Consider the following 15,531-nt stretch of genomic DNA (forward strand, 5'->3'; position numbering starts at 1 on the left):
TGAATAAAGCAACGAAATAGGTACATTATTAGGGATGTGCAAAAAAGAGAGGTTTGATAAATAAATAAAATAAAATTACAGTTTTTACATCACACTATTACAGTGTGATGATCTTACGGCTCTGCTCACAGCCACTCTGTGGTCACCTTATTTGACTTGTGGGAGCTGCCTGCGTTTACCCAGCCACTCAACATCGAGCGGAATATCCGGCTATGCTTTGTGTATTTAGTTATTGTTCTACTGTCAGACTCTGTATCAGAGCAGATTAGAAACACTGAGTGGCCACAGGTCAGTCTGAGTGTAAATATAAAGCTGGCTTTGAGTGTAATAGATGGGCAGTCAGTGGGTAAATGTGGCACAGTGACTTACTGGAGAGCAGGAGAGAGAACTGAACACGAGGAGGAACCTGATGTTCCCTCCCTCCTTACCTTGAACACAGCTAATCAGCCAAGACATGCTGTGCTGTAATATTTCTGCATTGAAGTCGAAAATCTGTTAAGAATCTCTGGAAAAAATCCTAAAAAAATCAGTTTTTTCAAGGACTACGTTCTGATCTATATAACCCAAGGCATTAATAGAGATTGTAATAAGCTAAATATGTGGGTCAAAGACAAGTAAGGTTTTCAAAAACTGCAATTTTTAAAAAACATAAAAAAGGACATGATGTATGCATTTATATTTGGATTTATACATATGTGCATTGGCTGATCTTAAGTATAGTCAGTGTTATCAGAGCTCTTAATTGCCTGTTTCAGTTTTTATACTATGCTGGTCTGGTTGCGCCGCCTGACTTTTCAGACTAATTTCAAATTAAACAGGCATCTGCTATGACACCCGTAGAAACCTTTGTCCTTCAACTTGAGTTTATACTTATACTTTCTCAAATAAATAACCGTTATAACAAAAATTCCACATTTTCATGGTTCTCCTGAGGTCAGTTCACCTGATATGGTAAACTGAACTGTTCTAACCGCAACTCAAACATTACATTTTTTACTAAATCTGTGACCTTGGTGTTGCATCATGAAGGCCACTTGAGGTCTTCTTTGGGATGCAATACCCTGGGCCCTCTTTCGTTAAACCATGTCAAAATAAAGGTCCTTTGTTTTTGGCTGTGCCGCCTGACTTTTGAGGAAGTAAGAACTTGTGGACAAAAGCTTTTAAGTGAGTTAAGCACTTTTAAAGTTGCCTTATTTTGCAACAGGGTTTTGCAATAAAATATTTTATTTAGAACTTTATTTAATTAAATTACCTTTTTCAAAAGTTTACGTAATCAACATGTATGGTTGGATGGCTGCACCGTTTGACATTTTTAGACTATTTGAGGCAAAAATAGACTAAACAGAATTTTATATGGAAGCACAGAAACTGTTTCACATAAAAGAGGTGTTGTTGAATAATTTGATGTCATGTATTTATTAAACTATTTTGGGGGAAAAATAATGGTCACAAAAAGTACAAAATCATCATTTATAGGATACGTTCTGTTGGGAGGTGTCTGTCCCAAACCCTAACCCCTAAATTTACACTTGTGACGATAATGCTTCCAATTTTTTTTCAGTGTTGGTTTTTTGCCCAGCTATTCATTTAATAAGTGTGACTACCTTCATGGCCAGGGCGATGAGAGCGCCCTCTGTTGGTCGTCCCATCAGCGTACAGTTCCTGATCACAGCATCGTTACACACACAGCCAGCCTGGAGGAAACATGCAGAGCAGAGACGTCACACACTTAAAAACCCCTGTGCGGCAGCATCACTGTACACTTTCAGTATGATGACACTAAAATCAATTCCCCACTTGCCAACTACTCAGATCTTTCATCAGATACCAAAAGAAAAACTTTTGACAAAAATTTAGGCAATAATCTCATCACACACACAAACTGCAGAACTACTGAACACGTTTACAGTAAACACAAGTTTTATTACAAAGCACAGTGAGCCTCACGCTGTCACACAGAAGTCCAGTCAATGCAATGAATCAATACATTCCTGTTGTGCTTTACACTCTGATAAGCTTAACAGTTAATGCACGCTGAGAAAACCTGGACACAGAGCTTGAACACATAAAAAAGGGTATTTTTGGCCAAATGTAAAGATCAAGTAAAAACCAGAGCAAGAGCACAGATGACCGATCATTCACATCACTGCACTTCTGCCTTTCTTTTCTATTTTGATGGAGGAGACTATCATTTGATAAGATCATAGAATGACGCTGTAGTTATGGCCCCACACTGTCTGAACAAAGTAGATACAGGATCACACGTGACCTCTTCTGGTCCTCCTCCGATGCAGTGCTGAGGCACAATAAATTCACACTACTTTCTTTGTGAATGTACACAAATATAATCGCTGCTGTGAGAGCAGAGAAAAACAAACGTTAAGGAATGTAAAGTTAATGGAACATGATTTGTTCTAAGGAAGCTTAAACCATTTCTATTAGTCTGTTAATCATAAAATTTCAGTAACAATGGAAGGGATAACTGAGTTTTCAAATTATCTAAAAAAGTAATAAAAACAAAATTGGAGGGGTTTTGTGCGACAGTGATGAGATTCTTCCTAGAGAACATTTATGCTTGATTTTTTTTTCTCCCCCAAAACTAATAAAAATCTCCATAAATAAAAGACAACAATTCAGACCCTTCAATTTGTACAAAGATGTTACCTACATGCATATATATATATATATATATATATATATATATATATATATATATATACATACATACATGCAATTTAGTCGTCTCCAATTCCACCCACTAGTTAGGACTCCCCCAATCACACGATGCTATCAACGCTAGGAGGGTGAAGGCTAACACAGGCTTCCTCCGAGACCTGTGAAGCGCCACCGCTTCTTTTCGAGCTGCCGCTCATGCAACGTCACTGGACAGCCGAACGCGCTCAGAGGAAAGCGCCAACCGCCAGATCTGTTACGTCAGCTAACAGACGCCTGCGCTGACTAGCATCGCGCTGAGTGAGTGATGGGGGGAGAAGGGCAGCCATCCCACCCACCCAGAGAGAGCGAGGCCAGTTGTGCTCTTTCGGACTCCCGGCTACGGATGGCTGCAGCATCACCAGGGATCGAACTCGTGATCTCCTGATGATAGAGCCAACGCTTAGACGGGTGCGCCACTCAGGAGCCCCCATATATATTTTTTTAATGTGTGGATCTAAGAATATTTTTAATTGAGTGTGCGAGTATTTAGCTGATCATCAGTAGCGTTTGTGTATTTGACAGATTTGCTTGTGTTTTAAAAGCAGTGTTCTATTAGTTTACATGCTTTTGACTGATTGCTGATTGCTTTGGCCAGAAAGAGATGCATTTTGGTGATGCATTATGTTACAGCACTTGTGAAAAACTGGAATATGATCTTTTTTTGCATTCTCATCTCAATTAACAACTCTTTGTTGACCAGCATTTCAGTGATTATGACAAAATGAACGCTGGTGTGCATCAGCGCTGCATCTCACCTCCACGATCTTGCTAATGCACGTGTTGGAAAAGCCGTGCACCACCTCACCGTCCAGCAAAACCTCTCCGGCGCTGTTATAGCCCACACCGGTCACCTGCAAACACAGATCAGACAAACACATAAGAACACGCTTGCTGCTGCAAATGTGGCTCACCTGGTGATTCTCCTCTAGAAGGATCTAAATGCACAGTCATCATATTTTTGATTGAATGATGCTTTATTTTAATCTTGGTGTCATTTCTGTTCTTGTCTTTGATGGTTTTTCTGAGTTTGCAGCCCCAATAAAATGTTTGTTAATTCTGGTTACCAAAATTTACTTCACTTTACTTTAGCCTTCAGCTGAAAGCAACCGATATCAACATACATGCAGTCAAAGTACAGACACGATGTGCACTGATATGTTTAAAATTAATCCTACTATAATGACATTAATCATATTAATGATAATAAAACTGTGAATTTCCACAGTAGCCATGTTTACATGCAGCCTGATAATCCATTAATAATCCGACTAATAATCCGCTCACTCGAAACAATCCGTCCATGTAAACACCTCAGTCGGAATAGTCTAGTCTGATTGAGGCCATTTGGAATACAGTCTAGGTCTGACTGAACGAGGCGGGTAATCCTGTAAATAATCCGTTAAATAGAAGAATAATATCCGCGTAAACGTCTGTATCTGATTACATTCCCTATCGGAAAATTTAAGTTTCTGCTCTGATCTTTAAAAGACGGCGGTGGGACGGACGTCCAGCTTATGTGTCTCAGAACACGACGTCCTCCTCTCGGCCTTCTTTAATAAGGACATGTGAAGGACGTTTTCCTGAGTCTGACATCATTTTAAAGCAGTTAAAAACACAAGCGCTGCTCACTGCTGCTCGTCTCACTCTGACTGGACTCATGTGATGCTGGTTGTCATGGTAACGTCTACACTAAGTGGTTCTCTATGCATGCGTGTCATTTTGGTTCTGATTACTTGTAGTGAGCATGTAAACGGAGATTCTCCTCCAGATTGTTGAGTAGAGTGAGAATAAACACCTTAGTCTTAATCCATAATCGGGATACGTGTTCAATCGGATTGGAGAAAATCTTTGCATGTAAACACAGACAGTGTTGCAGCCTACCATGAAACGATTCACAGCCCGGCACCGGACAGCAGCCTGGTTGTTGAGAACCTCTGAGCTAGAACACACGCAGAACACAAACTGAATGTAGACAAGAGTCTGAGCCTTTACCTCTGCGTGCTGTCCATCCGAGGTAAAGATATGAGTGACAGTCATTTCGTTCTTTGTCAGGGTTCCCGTCTTATCAGAGCAGATCACATTGCAGCAGCCTGCGAGGAGAAACAAATAAACACAAAGAAATAAGATAAAAATACAAATGAAATAAATTCCAAATGGTTCATGAATCCATCTGGAGGCCGTACCAATGTCGGCACCATCATTTTAAATAGATTACCTAGTGTTAGAGGAAGTACCTTTCAATCATATAAATCATTTTTATTATCTAGAATTTTTTTTTTTTTATAATTCCCCTCAAAGAAAACTGGGAGGAACTTGGGATTACCGTTATAGATATGTGGTGGGAAAAAGCTGCATCTCAGGTGAACTACTTTACCTCTTGTGCTTACTTCAAACTTAAATTGTTTAAGTTGTTTAAGGTGTAAAATCAGCTTTTTTTATGTAATTTTCTTTTTCTTTTCTTAAGCGCTGACACTGAAAACCTGAGGACTAGGGCCTGAAAAAGATCAGACCTGTTCAATCACAGAAATCACAATTACTGTTATGTTAAAAACCATAACGTTTATAAAAACAAAACAAAACAAACACAACATAGTCGCAGTGATGCTACCAAAAAAAGGGGGGGGGTAGAAATGTACGAGGTAGATGTGGACTGTGATTTGGAGCTGCAGTTCATGGTGTTTTCACTGAAAATAACCCACTGTCTTTGTAACATTTCGGTCTCAGGACGTCTCTTTAGTTTTGAGGGTTTTGGTGATTCACACTCCTCTCAGTGGGCTTCTGGATCAGCGTTACAAACCTTCCTTGATATCTGCTTGGTCATTGGCTTATCAGTTTGAGGTTAACCATTCAGGTTGATGATGCTCGCGTTTAATGTCCTGAAGTCAAACATAGATCTTCGCTATTATTGTAAGGCTCGCCTGTCGTTTTTAACCGACGCAAATCGTTTTGCAGGAAGGACATGAGAGCAAATGAGAGTCTGTAAAGTGTCAGACATTTAAACAAGCAGATTATATTAAGTGTACAGCACTGAAAGTGCGGCTAGAAGAGAAGAAAAGCCATCTCTACTGGTGAGTTCCCTTGTTTGATCACAGAACCCATTTCCACCAGCAGTGAAATGTTTGAAGCGGACCGAGACCAGTGATTTTTTTGCCAGTCCTGGTTCAGCCGTTTGTTGCAGACTGGAATACCAGTGGGGTGTTCACACACGTCAAAACGGAGTGAATTAACGAAAAGGTGTGATGGTCCTCACCAAACAAGGCAGGTGAAAGCATCCTGAGAAGCTTCAACACAACTCTAAACGATGACGCCTGCTACTGTGACATTTTTATTTGTACATCTGTATTAATATTTATATTGGTTATAATTGGAAAATGTTTAATTCTTAGATTTTTAATTGTTACGTAATCTTTTTTCCCCACTTTTTATGACTTAAAATGACATTACTGGCCCACTAAGAACAACTGCATTAACACTGACGTGGTGGCAGTGACAATGAGGTGTTTAAAAACTCCAGCAGCACTGCTGTGTCTGATCCACTCAGACCAGCACAACACACACTAACACACCACCACCAGTGCTGAGAATGATCCACTACCCAAATAGTACCTGCTCTGTGAGGGTCCATGGGGGTCCTGACCACTGAAGAACAGGGTAAAAGGGGGCTAACAAAGTATCAGAGAAACAGATGGACTACAGTCTGTAACTGTAGAACTACAAAGTGCACCTATACAGTAAGTGGAGCTGATAAAATGGACAATGAGCGTAGAAACAAGGAGGTGGTCAGAATATTATGCCTGATCGGTGTATGTCCATTTATATTTAATATTAACCACTTCGAACTGAACAGACGTATAAACATGCATCTTGGCTTTGAATCGCTCAATCACTTCCAACTATGCTTCTACCAGACTTTCTAATTATAGCTACATGACCACTATGGGGTGGGGTAGAGTTCGGTCAAGTTCATTTCTTTATTTTACTTATTTTAGTTGGATCTATTAAGTTTATTTGATTATTTATTTATTGTCATTACTCTATATTAAAAAGGAAGGACAGGACCTGGACTCTGTGTCCCTCTGTACCCTGCATGCCCAGTATAGTCATGTTCATCAAGTGGAGACAATGAGGCTTTTTAAAGCACATGACTCTCTTCCTTCCTGCACACCATAAATATACATCCCTAAACGTGGCATCTCAGTCCCACAGAGCTATTTATAGACGTTACTGATAGAACTGTGTTAAAGAGGAGCTAAGGGGACTTTTCTGTTCTCCAAAAAGTGTCCATTTCAGCGGTGATGTTCGAGTTGTCGGGTGCCAAGTTTAAGGGTGCAAGTCTAGAAAAATGAATTATATTAAATATTTATTATTTGATCAGAAATCTGTCTGAGTGCTATGTGAATGTTAAGCGTATTCGGTTTCACTGAACAATATCAGTAAAGCTGTAACACTGCTGACAACATTAGTAAAATCAGAGCTTTTCTAAAATATAATACACACTCTACGTAAACCATGTGAAAATTATACATATTGTATTATTTTATAATACTCAGATTATAGTAATTATAGTCCACATTCAGTTTCATGAGTAACAATCTTCCGGCAACAGTCAGTATTTTAGTCAAATTTATCTGAAATATGTGGACTTCTCTGAGTTAGTCTTATTTCCCTTGAGATGTCAATTCAAGAAAGTAATAAAAGTTTCTTTTTTTGCAATTTCATTTTCTAATGTCATTTTATGACATGCATCATTTTCCAATCTAGCAGCTTTCAAAATACATACTGTAATCATGTGAACCCCTAAGATGAAAAAGCAGGTCTCATTTTACAGCCTCGCCTGTATTTGTAAGTGTAAAGTATTTAGAAAATGGTTGAATTCTTATAATATTCTTACATATCAACACTGTTTGGGGCAAAATTAACCTTTATCTCCAAAATAGTAACCTGACAGGAGAAGGACAAACTGTTCTTAACTGTAAATGAAAGTTAATGGAACAAGATTTTTTTGGAAGAGTGATTTTGGAGCAGTTCATCATGAAATTTTAACATAACGTACGAGTGACAAATTCTGTTAAAAAAAAATAAAAATAAGAAAAGAAAGGGGAAAAAAGGGTGAAAATGGGAAAAACAGATGCAAGTTTTTGTCCCATCATGTCGATATACAGCTGTATGTAGAAGTTTAAACCCCCGTCAAATTACATTTTGCTGTTTTTGAGTGAAAATAAGCTCCTCTACAGCGAACAGTTCAACGTATTGGAAAAATATAAAACTAATTTCTATCAAAATATTTGCACAGGCCACATTATGTCATAGTAAATTCAGCAAATCAACAGTAAATGTGCACTAAAATGTACAGAAGTGTGTTCTCTGGAGGGGATCTGTTGGTATTAACCTATTTTATAAATAAACAAAACTCTGACAAAAAATGTCATTTGATTAGGGGTGCCCAAACTTTTGCATGCGACGGTATTTAATTATGTTCCCGCAGCTTTGTCGGGCCGCCACCTGTCCTGGTTCTTCTGGGCCCGTTTTTATTTCTGTTGTCCAGGAGGGGGACTCTACTATGATTGCTAGGTCGCCACTCGTCCAGGTTTATAAATCTACAGAACACTTAAACCTCAGCCACTTCTAACTCGCATCTAACAGCGTTCACAATCCGTCTCCTGGTGTTCGTTCAGTGTCACCTACTGAAACAAGCAGCACGTTAATGTTTTCAAGCGTTTAAAGAAAACTAACAGCAGTGAAAGTAATAACCAGTAATAAAAGTGCTGCTCATGACGTTTAATATTCATTATCATTTCAATTTGACTCATTTAATTTGGGTTCAGTCTCAATTCTGATCACATACTCTTCAGTACATGATCATTTGTGGAAAAGACACTGTCTAGTCACCGAGATTCACACCACGCCTCTAAATCTGCGTATGCGGCTAAGCTTTGTGAGAAAAGGGAGACAAAAACCAAACCAAAAAGGCGCGTTTATCCTGTTGGACAGGTCGGATGACTCAGCAGATCCTGTGACACTGTTCTACATCTCTACAGTTCTCCGAAAGAGAACGACGAATAAACAAACCCTCTTTACAAGAAACATCACTTACAGTGCCTCACAAAATGTGTACAAAATTAGACTATTTTAAAATAAAATAAAATAAAATAATTTCCTTACAATACATTGTAGCATACTTGCTCTCATGCTAATACTGGCGGACATGCGGCTGTTATGTGGCCTATTTTACTTCATGCTTTATGTTTTTATGTGATATTTCAGGCTAGATTTATTACAGACTCAGGGCCTGTTTTTATGAGCATGTACTCAGAGAAGTAGTGCTGATCTAGGATCCGTTCCTGTCAGTAAAGTGATAGAAAATAAGAGAGGAATCTGATCCTAGATCAGCACTGTTTCTCTAAGAAGCTTTGTGAATACAGGTCCAGATCAGATTTGTGTTTTTTTTCCTCTCTGATATCCAATCTAGGATTTTCTGCTGTTACGTGATAAAGATACTGGATATCAGCCTGGGGTCATCTCTAGTTTGAACACATGCGTGTCTTTTGGAGAGTCACACTATTTCAGTATATTACAAATGAACTTAAAGGAAATGTTTCACTTTGCTGCATAACTATGTACAGTCTGGGAGGAGCTCAAGCTTCTGGGTTGGTGGCTCACGTCTCCTACCAACCACCAGCACTCACACTACTCTGTTTATTACAGTATCCTCAGAGGGTCAAGACACGGCAATAAACTTATAAAAATGAAGTGTTTGCTAACCTATGTACTGCGGCTGTAAAATACCAAGCTGTAAAACACTCAGGCCAGACCTAAAGCTGCTTCTCCATCTCTCTCCTATACCACTGAAGGAAAACTGCCGTACCCAGAGTCTCCACGATGGGAAGCTTCTTCACGATGGCTCTCTTCTTCACCATCCTCATCACACCCAGGGCCAGCGTCACCGTCACCACGATGGGCAAACCCTCCGGGATAGCAGCTACAGCAAGGCTAGGGAGACAGAGAGGGATTTACTTCAATGTTGCTCTGTCCTTTAATGGTGAATCTTCTATTTTGCATCATTAGCTTAATGAAAGTAATGACAATTATACAGGTAGTTATGTATACATGCACTATATGGCCAAAAGTATGAGGACACCTGACCATCACACCTCTACGAGCTTGTTGGACGTCCCATTCTAAATCCATCGGCAGTAATATGGAGTTGCCCCCCTTTGCAGCTGTAACACTCCACTCTTCTGGGAAGCTTTCTACAAAGCTTTCCACAAGTGTCCATTCAGCCAAAAGAGCATTTGTGAGGTCAGACACTGACGTTGGACGAGAGGGCCTGGCTCACAAGCTCTGTTCTAGTTCATCCCAAAGGTTTCCACTGGAGTTCCTCCACACCAAACTCATCAAACTTCATCATGCTGGAACAGGAAAGGGTCTTCCCAAAACTCCTGACACAAAGGTGGAAGCATATCAAGGGGCAACAGAGCATTATCCCTCCTCCACCAAACTTTACTGTGGGCACTATGCATTCCGGTAGGTAACGTTCTCCCGGAATCCACCAAACCCAGATTCATCCCATCAGACTGCCAGACAGTCATTCATCATTCCAGAGAACACGTTTCCACTGAGTCCAGTGGAGGCGCTCTACACCCATCTCTAATTTTTACTTTCATTATTTTTGTGTGTTCTGCACTTCAGCACTCTGTGACCCAGCTCTGTGAGTTCATGTGGTCTTCCGCTTCCTGGCTGAGCTGTTGTGACTTCTAGACACTTCCGTTTCACAAAAACATCACTAACAGCTGACAGAGGCAGATCTAGCAGAGCAGACATTTCAGGAAATGACTTGTGGCATCCTGTGACGGTGCAACTGTCACTGAGCTTTTCAGTACAACTTATTCGACTGCCATTGTTTATTACCGAGATTTATATTGATTTGTGTCCACATACTTTTGGCCATATGTTATACACCAACATAATTAGTTTAAAAAATAATAATGCAAAATAAATAAACAATAGTATTATATGCAATACTGCATGTATGCTGAGACACACCTGACTCCTATTGTGAACATGTCCAGGATGTGTTTACCCTGGAGCCAGCCCACCATCATGATCACCCCTGCAAAACAGCACAAACCATCTGGGTTAGACAGTCACGGTTTAAAGCCAATTAAATGCTGCCACTTGAATGCAAATGCTGTGTAACTGCTAATAAAAACAGTAGTGAGTGCTAATTGGTGAGTCTTTAAGGGATACTTCATTGGCAAACACTAATGAAACTAACGCTGCATTTAGGCGTTACATAAACAACCTTATTCGTGGCATTTTTGAGCAATACCTATGATGCCAAAGGAGTAGAGGGAGAGTTGCTTCCCCAGCAGGTCCATGCTTTTCTGTAAGGGGGTTTTAGGAGCCTGTTTAAAGAGAAAGAAACAAAAACTCATACAAATAATAATATAAAACAAATAACAATATAAAGACTTTAAAAACTTTAAAAACAGTCATTTAAAGAAACCATTTAATCACTGATTGATCAGTATTGATTGGTGCACTGTTACCTCCTCGGCTTGCATCATCTTGAAGACCTCGCCAAATTCAGAGTTCTCTCCAGTTCCAATGACGATACCCTAAAAGGTACAAACAGACTTCTTTGTCTATTTCCTTTTAAATAAGACACTTGGGGACAGTTTTGAGGACAAAAGGTCAAGCCTGGTCATACACTGGAAACTATTTTGAATGGAATATCGCTGCTGAGTGTGCAGTGTGCTCTTATATGGAAAAATGTCCCTTATTTACAAATTACTATAAACCATAAGGTACAATAATACAGTCAGTCAAACAGTAAAAGTTGCTTGGTGAAAAGGCCAATTCATGGTAAACTGAGGTATCATATCAGGGGGAAAACAAACAAACAAAAAACAAACAAACAAACAAACAGAGGAATGGCTCATCAGGAAGCATAATTTCCCTGCAAAACAAGCTAGTTAACGTTAGGGCTCCTCAGACCTACACATTCCCTCCTAAATCATATCAGGTCAGGACTTTCTGGTGTGGTCATGGCTTTACACTCATTTCCTTTATGTAACAAACATGATGATGATCATCTTAAGACCTATTATTCAGGAACTACTCTGAATTATTCAGTACCTACTTTGAATTACTATAAATTACTGAGTGCCTACTATGAGTTATTCAGTATTTACTGTGAAATAATGAGTACCTACTATGAATTATTCAGTAACTTCTATACATTAATCAGTATCTACTATGAATTATTGAGTGCCAACTATGAGTTATTCAGTTTCTACGAGGTATTCAGTATCTACTATGAATATAAGTTCTATAGTTATGAGAGTGAAGGTGGACCCACATACCGAACCTTGAAATGGTTGAATAATTGTTTATTTAGCTGTAAAATATCTTTGTACCTTGGCTTTCCCACAGCGCACCAGAGTACCCATGAAGGCGATGTTGCTACGGGAGGTGAGGTCACCGTTGCTGCCAGGTGGCTGAGGGGCAGATGTTTTGGAGCATGGTGTGGTTTCTCCTGTAAGACTGGACTCATCAAGGCTCAGATCTACCGCCTGAGAGAGAGAGAGAGAGAGAGAGAGAGAGAGAGAGAGAGAGAGAGAGAGAGAGATAAAGATAAAGGAGACTGTGTCAGGCCCCAGACACCAAAAACAGCAAGTATTTTGAATATTATGTATGTAAATATATACATTTGATGCTTTTTGGTCTACATAAACACACAAATATTGTGCAGAAGTTTTAGGCACCTGAGAAAATGATTTCTAAACCAGTTTATCTGAGCAGTGAGTGTTTATTTGCTCAGTAAAAACACTAACATTACAACAACTACAAATAGCATTAATACAATAAGTAGTGGGTTTGTGTGTCTTCGTGTTTATCCATTTCCAAAATTCTCTTTGAAGAAGCCCAGTATTAATTGTAGTTATCATCCAACACCTAGTTTGGCTAATCAGTGCTGCCTTACGTTAAATCAGGTGAGCTGCTGATGGAATTTGTGGAATTTAACAAATCCCCGTGATGGCTGGGGCCTCAAGGAGAAATGTGGAACTTAAACTTTTCAAAGCAGAGCTACTTTTGAGCTATGAGCTACTTTTAAAAAAAAAAAAAAAACACAAGACACTCTCACTTTAATGTATGTTTATTTGCATATTTTCTAATGTTATATATAAGTTGTTACAAGGACAAACACACTTATTGCCAAGACAAATGGTTTCAAACAATTGTGTATGTATAGTGTATGCATATATCGCTGCCGTTTGAGGGGGACTTGTATCTCAACTTTTGTCGGTTTTCCGCTTTTGACATAATTTGAAAATGCTTGTTGCCCTTTACATTGTGTGTCAATTTCAAGATGAATTGGCCAAAAGACTTAAAATTACTAGACCCAAAATTACTTAGACAAAAAGTCTGATTCCATTGACTCACATTAAAAGTAAAGTGCTTTTTTCCGTCTCCTGTAAAGTTACCATTTTGGAGATACGAGGTTTTGTTCTGACAGCAGCAACACATATCTAAACACATACGTACATACACAACACATACGGACATCGCATAAAACTTATTTTAATCATAAGTGTGTGTGTGTGTGTGCTCGCGTGTGCGCGTGTGTTTGTTCAAACCTCAAACAGGCGCAGGTCAGCAGGGACTCTCTCTCCTACAGACAGACAGACTGTATCTCCAGGAACGAGCTCGCGCGCCAGCATGTGCTCCAGCTGACCCTCCCGTATGCTGAAAGAGAACCAGCACAGTTAGAGGTAAAATCTCTGACCTCATAATGATTCAATCGCCATATTTAGGAAGCGAGTCAGTGCATCATGAAACCTCAAATTTCACAACTCAATCGTTTTTAAAAATACACTGAAGTGTGACTGGAACAGTAGTGGAACATAGTCAATAAAAACAATTTGACATTTTTTTAGGATTTCCATACTTGAAAACAGCACTAGAACTTAATTTTGGTCTAAATAAATAAATAAGCAAACAAACATACACTTACATGCTCTCAATAATCCGATCATAATCGGATTTCTGCAGTTATCTGATTATTCAAATGGTCGTGTAAACAGCACACTCTGATTTCCTAGATCTGAGTGAGGTCTAGAAATCTGACTAAGAAATTCGATAAAGAGGCTGGATTTTAGCTCGGTAATCAGATTTCACAGTGCTGTAAACTCTTACTCTGATTTCTTTCGAATTTCTCAGTCTGAGCATGTGAGAAAACAGACAGTGGTACCAGAAATAAGCGAGCAGCGTCGCCGCGAGACGCAGCAAAACACTTTTGGAGCGACGCTGAAACCAAATACATTCTTGACTGAAATGTTTGAATATTCTTCATCTTCTAGATGATGTATGTTCATATTTCCAGGTAAAGTGACTCGATGTTTTAAAAAAACAAAAAGCTGTGTCATGATGTTTGAGTTTTACCTTCCGTTTACATCACGTCTTATTCTGTGAGTTTATTGGCTGGTTGTAAAGCAGAAATCCGATTATTATTGACTCATGAAGACCAAAACACTGCAGACTTCAGCTCACTGCCTCATTAAACACACCTGATTCAGCTCATCAGCTGATTAAGGCCTTCATGACCCGAATTCAGAGCATTAGATGAAGGTAGACGCTGATCTCTGCAGCACTTTGGCCTGGAAGGTCCCCAGTTTGACATGCCTGCATTATAGCATCTCAAAACTAATGCGGCTGAAATATCACCTTCCAAATGATGCATCATGACACACCCAACGCGCCTTTAACAGCCTTAGGTAAAGCTTATATGACTTAAAGAATATGACTTCGAGGAAGGAGGATAAAGACAATGAAGACAACGCCACAGAGGGCAAACAATGACAGAAAAAAGACAGGGAAGTGGTTTAGCAGGTGACAGGTGTGCACCGTTCTGTGGAACAAACAGGATTATTTAATTGTTTAAGGATATTTAAACACACTCACTCTAATCAAACATAAGCCTAACAACACTCAACTACATCATAACTATAACCTCACATTCTACATATGCTCAAAACAACCATACACCTGAAATATGGGTAGCCTATATTCATCCACCGGCCACTTTATCAGAAACCTCTCGCTGTGCAGTTAGAGACTGTCGGTTGTGCTGTCCTTCATCAGTGGTCAGTTTCTGACCACAGCGCTGCTGCTGGATGGCCGGATGGGTGGTCCACTCTCAGCCTAGCAGTGAGAGTGATGTGTGTAAAACCCACACACCCCCCCCACACGTACCCACACACAATCATGTCAGTGTCACTGCCATGCTGGGAATGGACCACCAGCCAAACAGGAAATGAATAGGAAAGCTTGTCTCATGCATGGCGTCTGTTTATGGAGAAAATCCCACCCTCCAATAAGATGAGGCAAATCAGCTTGCTGGTTAAGCCGCAAGCGGGAAAAGTCCCCCTCGTTGTGGAGATATGTGCATGTGCAGTAGCCAGAACTTGTTGTGTGCGTTATCGGAGCCAAAAGGTACAACATACTGACGAGATGAGAAGACAGATTTTGGCCCAGTCCCATTTCACCCCTCGCCCCTACCACTTAGCCCTACCCCTCCGTTTTGCACTTCACGTCTAGGTGTAGGGTGTCCCGACTGTTGTTGCAATAGAGGGGTAGGGCTACATGACCCTCCAAGGTCATGGAGGGTTTCAGAGACACTCCAAACTTGAGAGCAAGAAAAATCGGCACAAGCGACCAAAGAAACCCACATTTCTTCACTATTAATAATTATTAATAATGCCCTTTCACTATTAATAATTATGATAACCATCTTATTATCTTAGACTGTCATTT

At 39.8% G+C, this 15,531-nt stretch overlaps 1 protein-coding gene across 3 annotated transcripts in view; it reads right to left on the minus strand.

Annotated features, from left to right (window-relative positions):
* atp2c1 (ATPase secretory pathway Ca2+ transporting 1) overlaps window positions 1–15,531 on the minus strand; it is a 71,072-nt gene that overhangs the window by 14,585 nt on the left and 40,956 nt on the right. For all 3 annotated transcript variants that reach the window (XM_036558467.1, XM_036558468.1, XM_036558469.1), the window contains exons 7-15: window positions 13,356–13,464; window positions 12,135–12,290; window positions 11,265–11,333; window positions 11,045–11,120; window positions 10,759–10,825; window positions 9,581–9,705; window positions 4,708–4,805; window positions 3,471–3,566; window positions 1,605–1,694 (exon numbers count right to left, since the gene is read on the minus strand). In XM_036558467.1, coding sequence (XP_036414360.1) covers window positions 1,605–1,694; window positions 3,471–3,566; window positions 4,708–4,805; window positions 9,581–9,705; window positions 10,759–10,825; window positions 11,045–11,120; window positions 11,265–11,333; window positions 12,135–12,290; window positions 13,356–13,464 — 886 coding nt within the window. The remainder of the gene's footprint in view (window positions 1–1,604; window positions 1,695–3,470; window positions 3,567–4,707; window positions 4,806–9,580; window positions 9,706–10,758; window positions 10,826–11,044; window positions 11,121–11,264; window positions 11,334–12,134; window positions 12,291–13,355; window positions 13,465–15,531) is intronic.

The sequence above is a fragment of the Colossoma macropomum genome, unplaced genomic scaffold, assembly GCF_904425465.1.
Source record: "Colossoma macropomum unplaced genomic scaffold, Colossoma_macropomum, whole genome shotgun sequence".
NCBI lineage: Eukaryota > Metazoa > Chordata > Actinopteri > Characiformes > Serrasalmidae > Colossoma > Colossoma macropomum.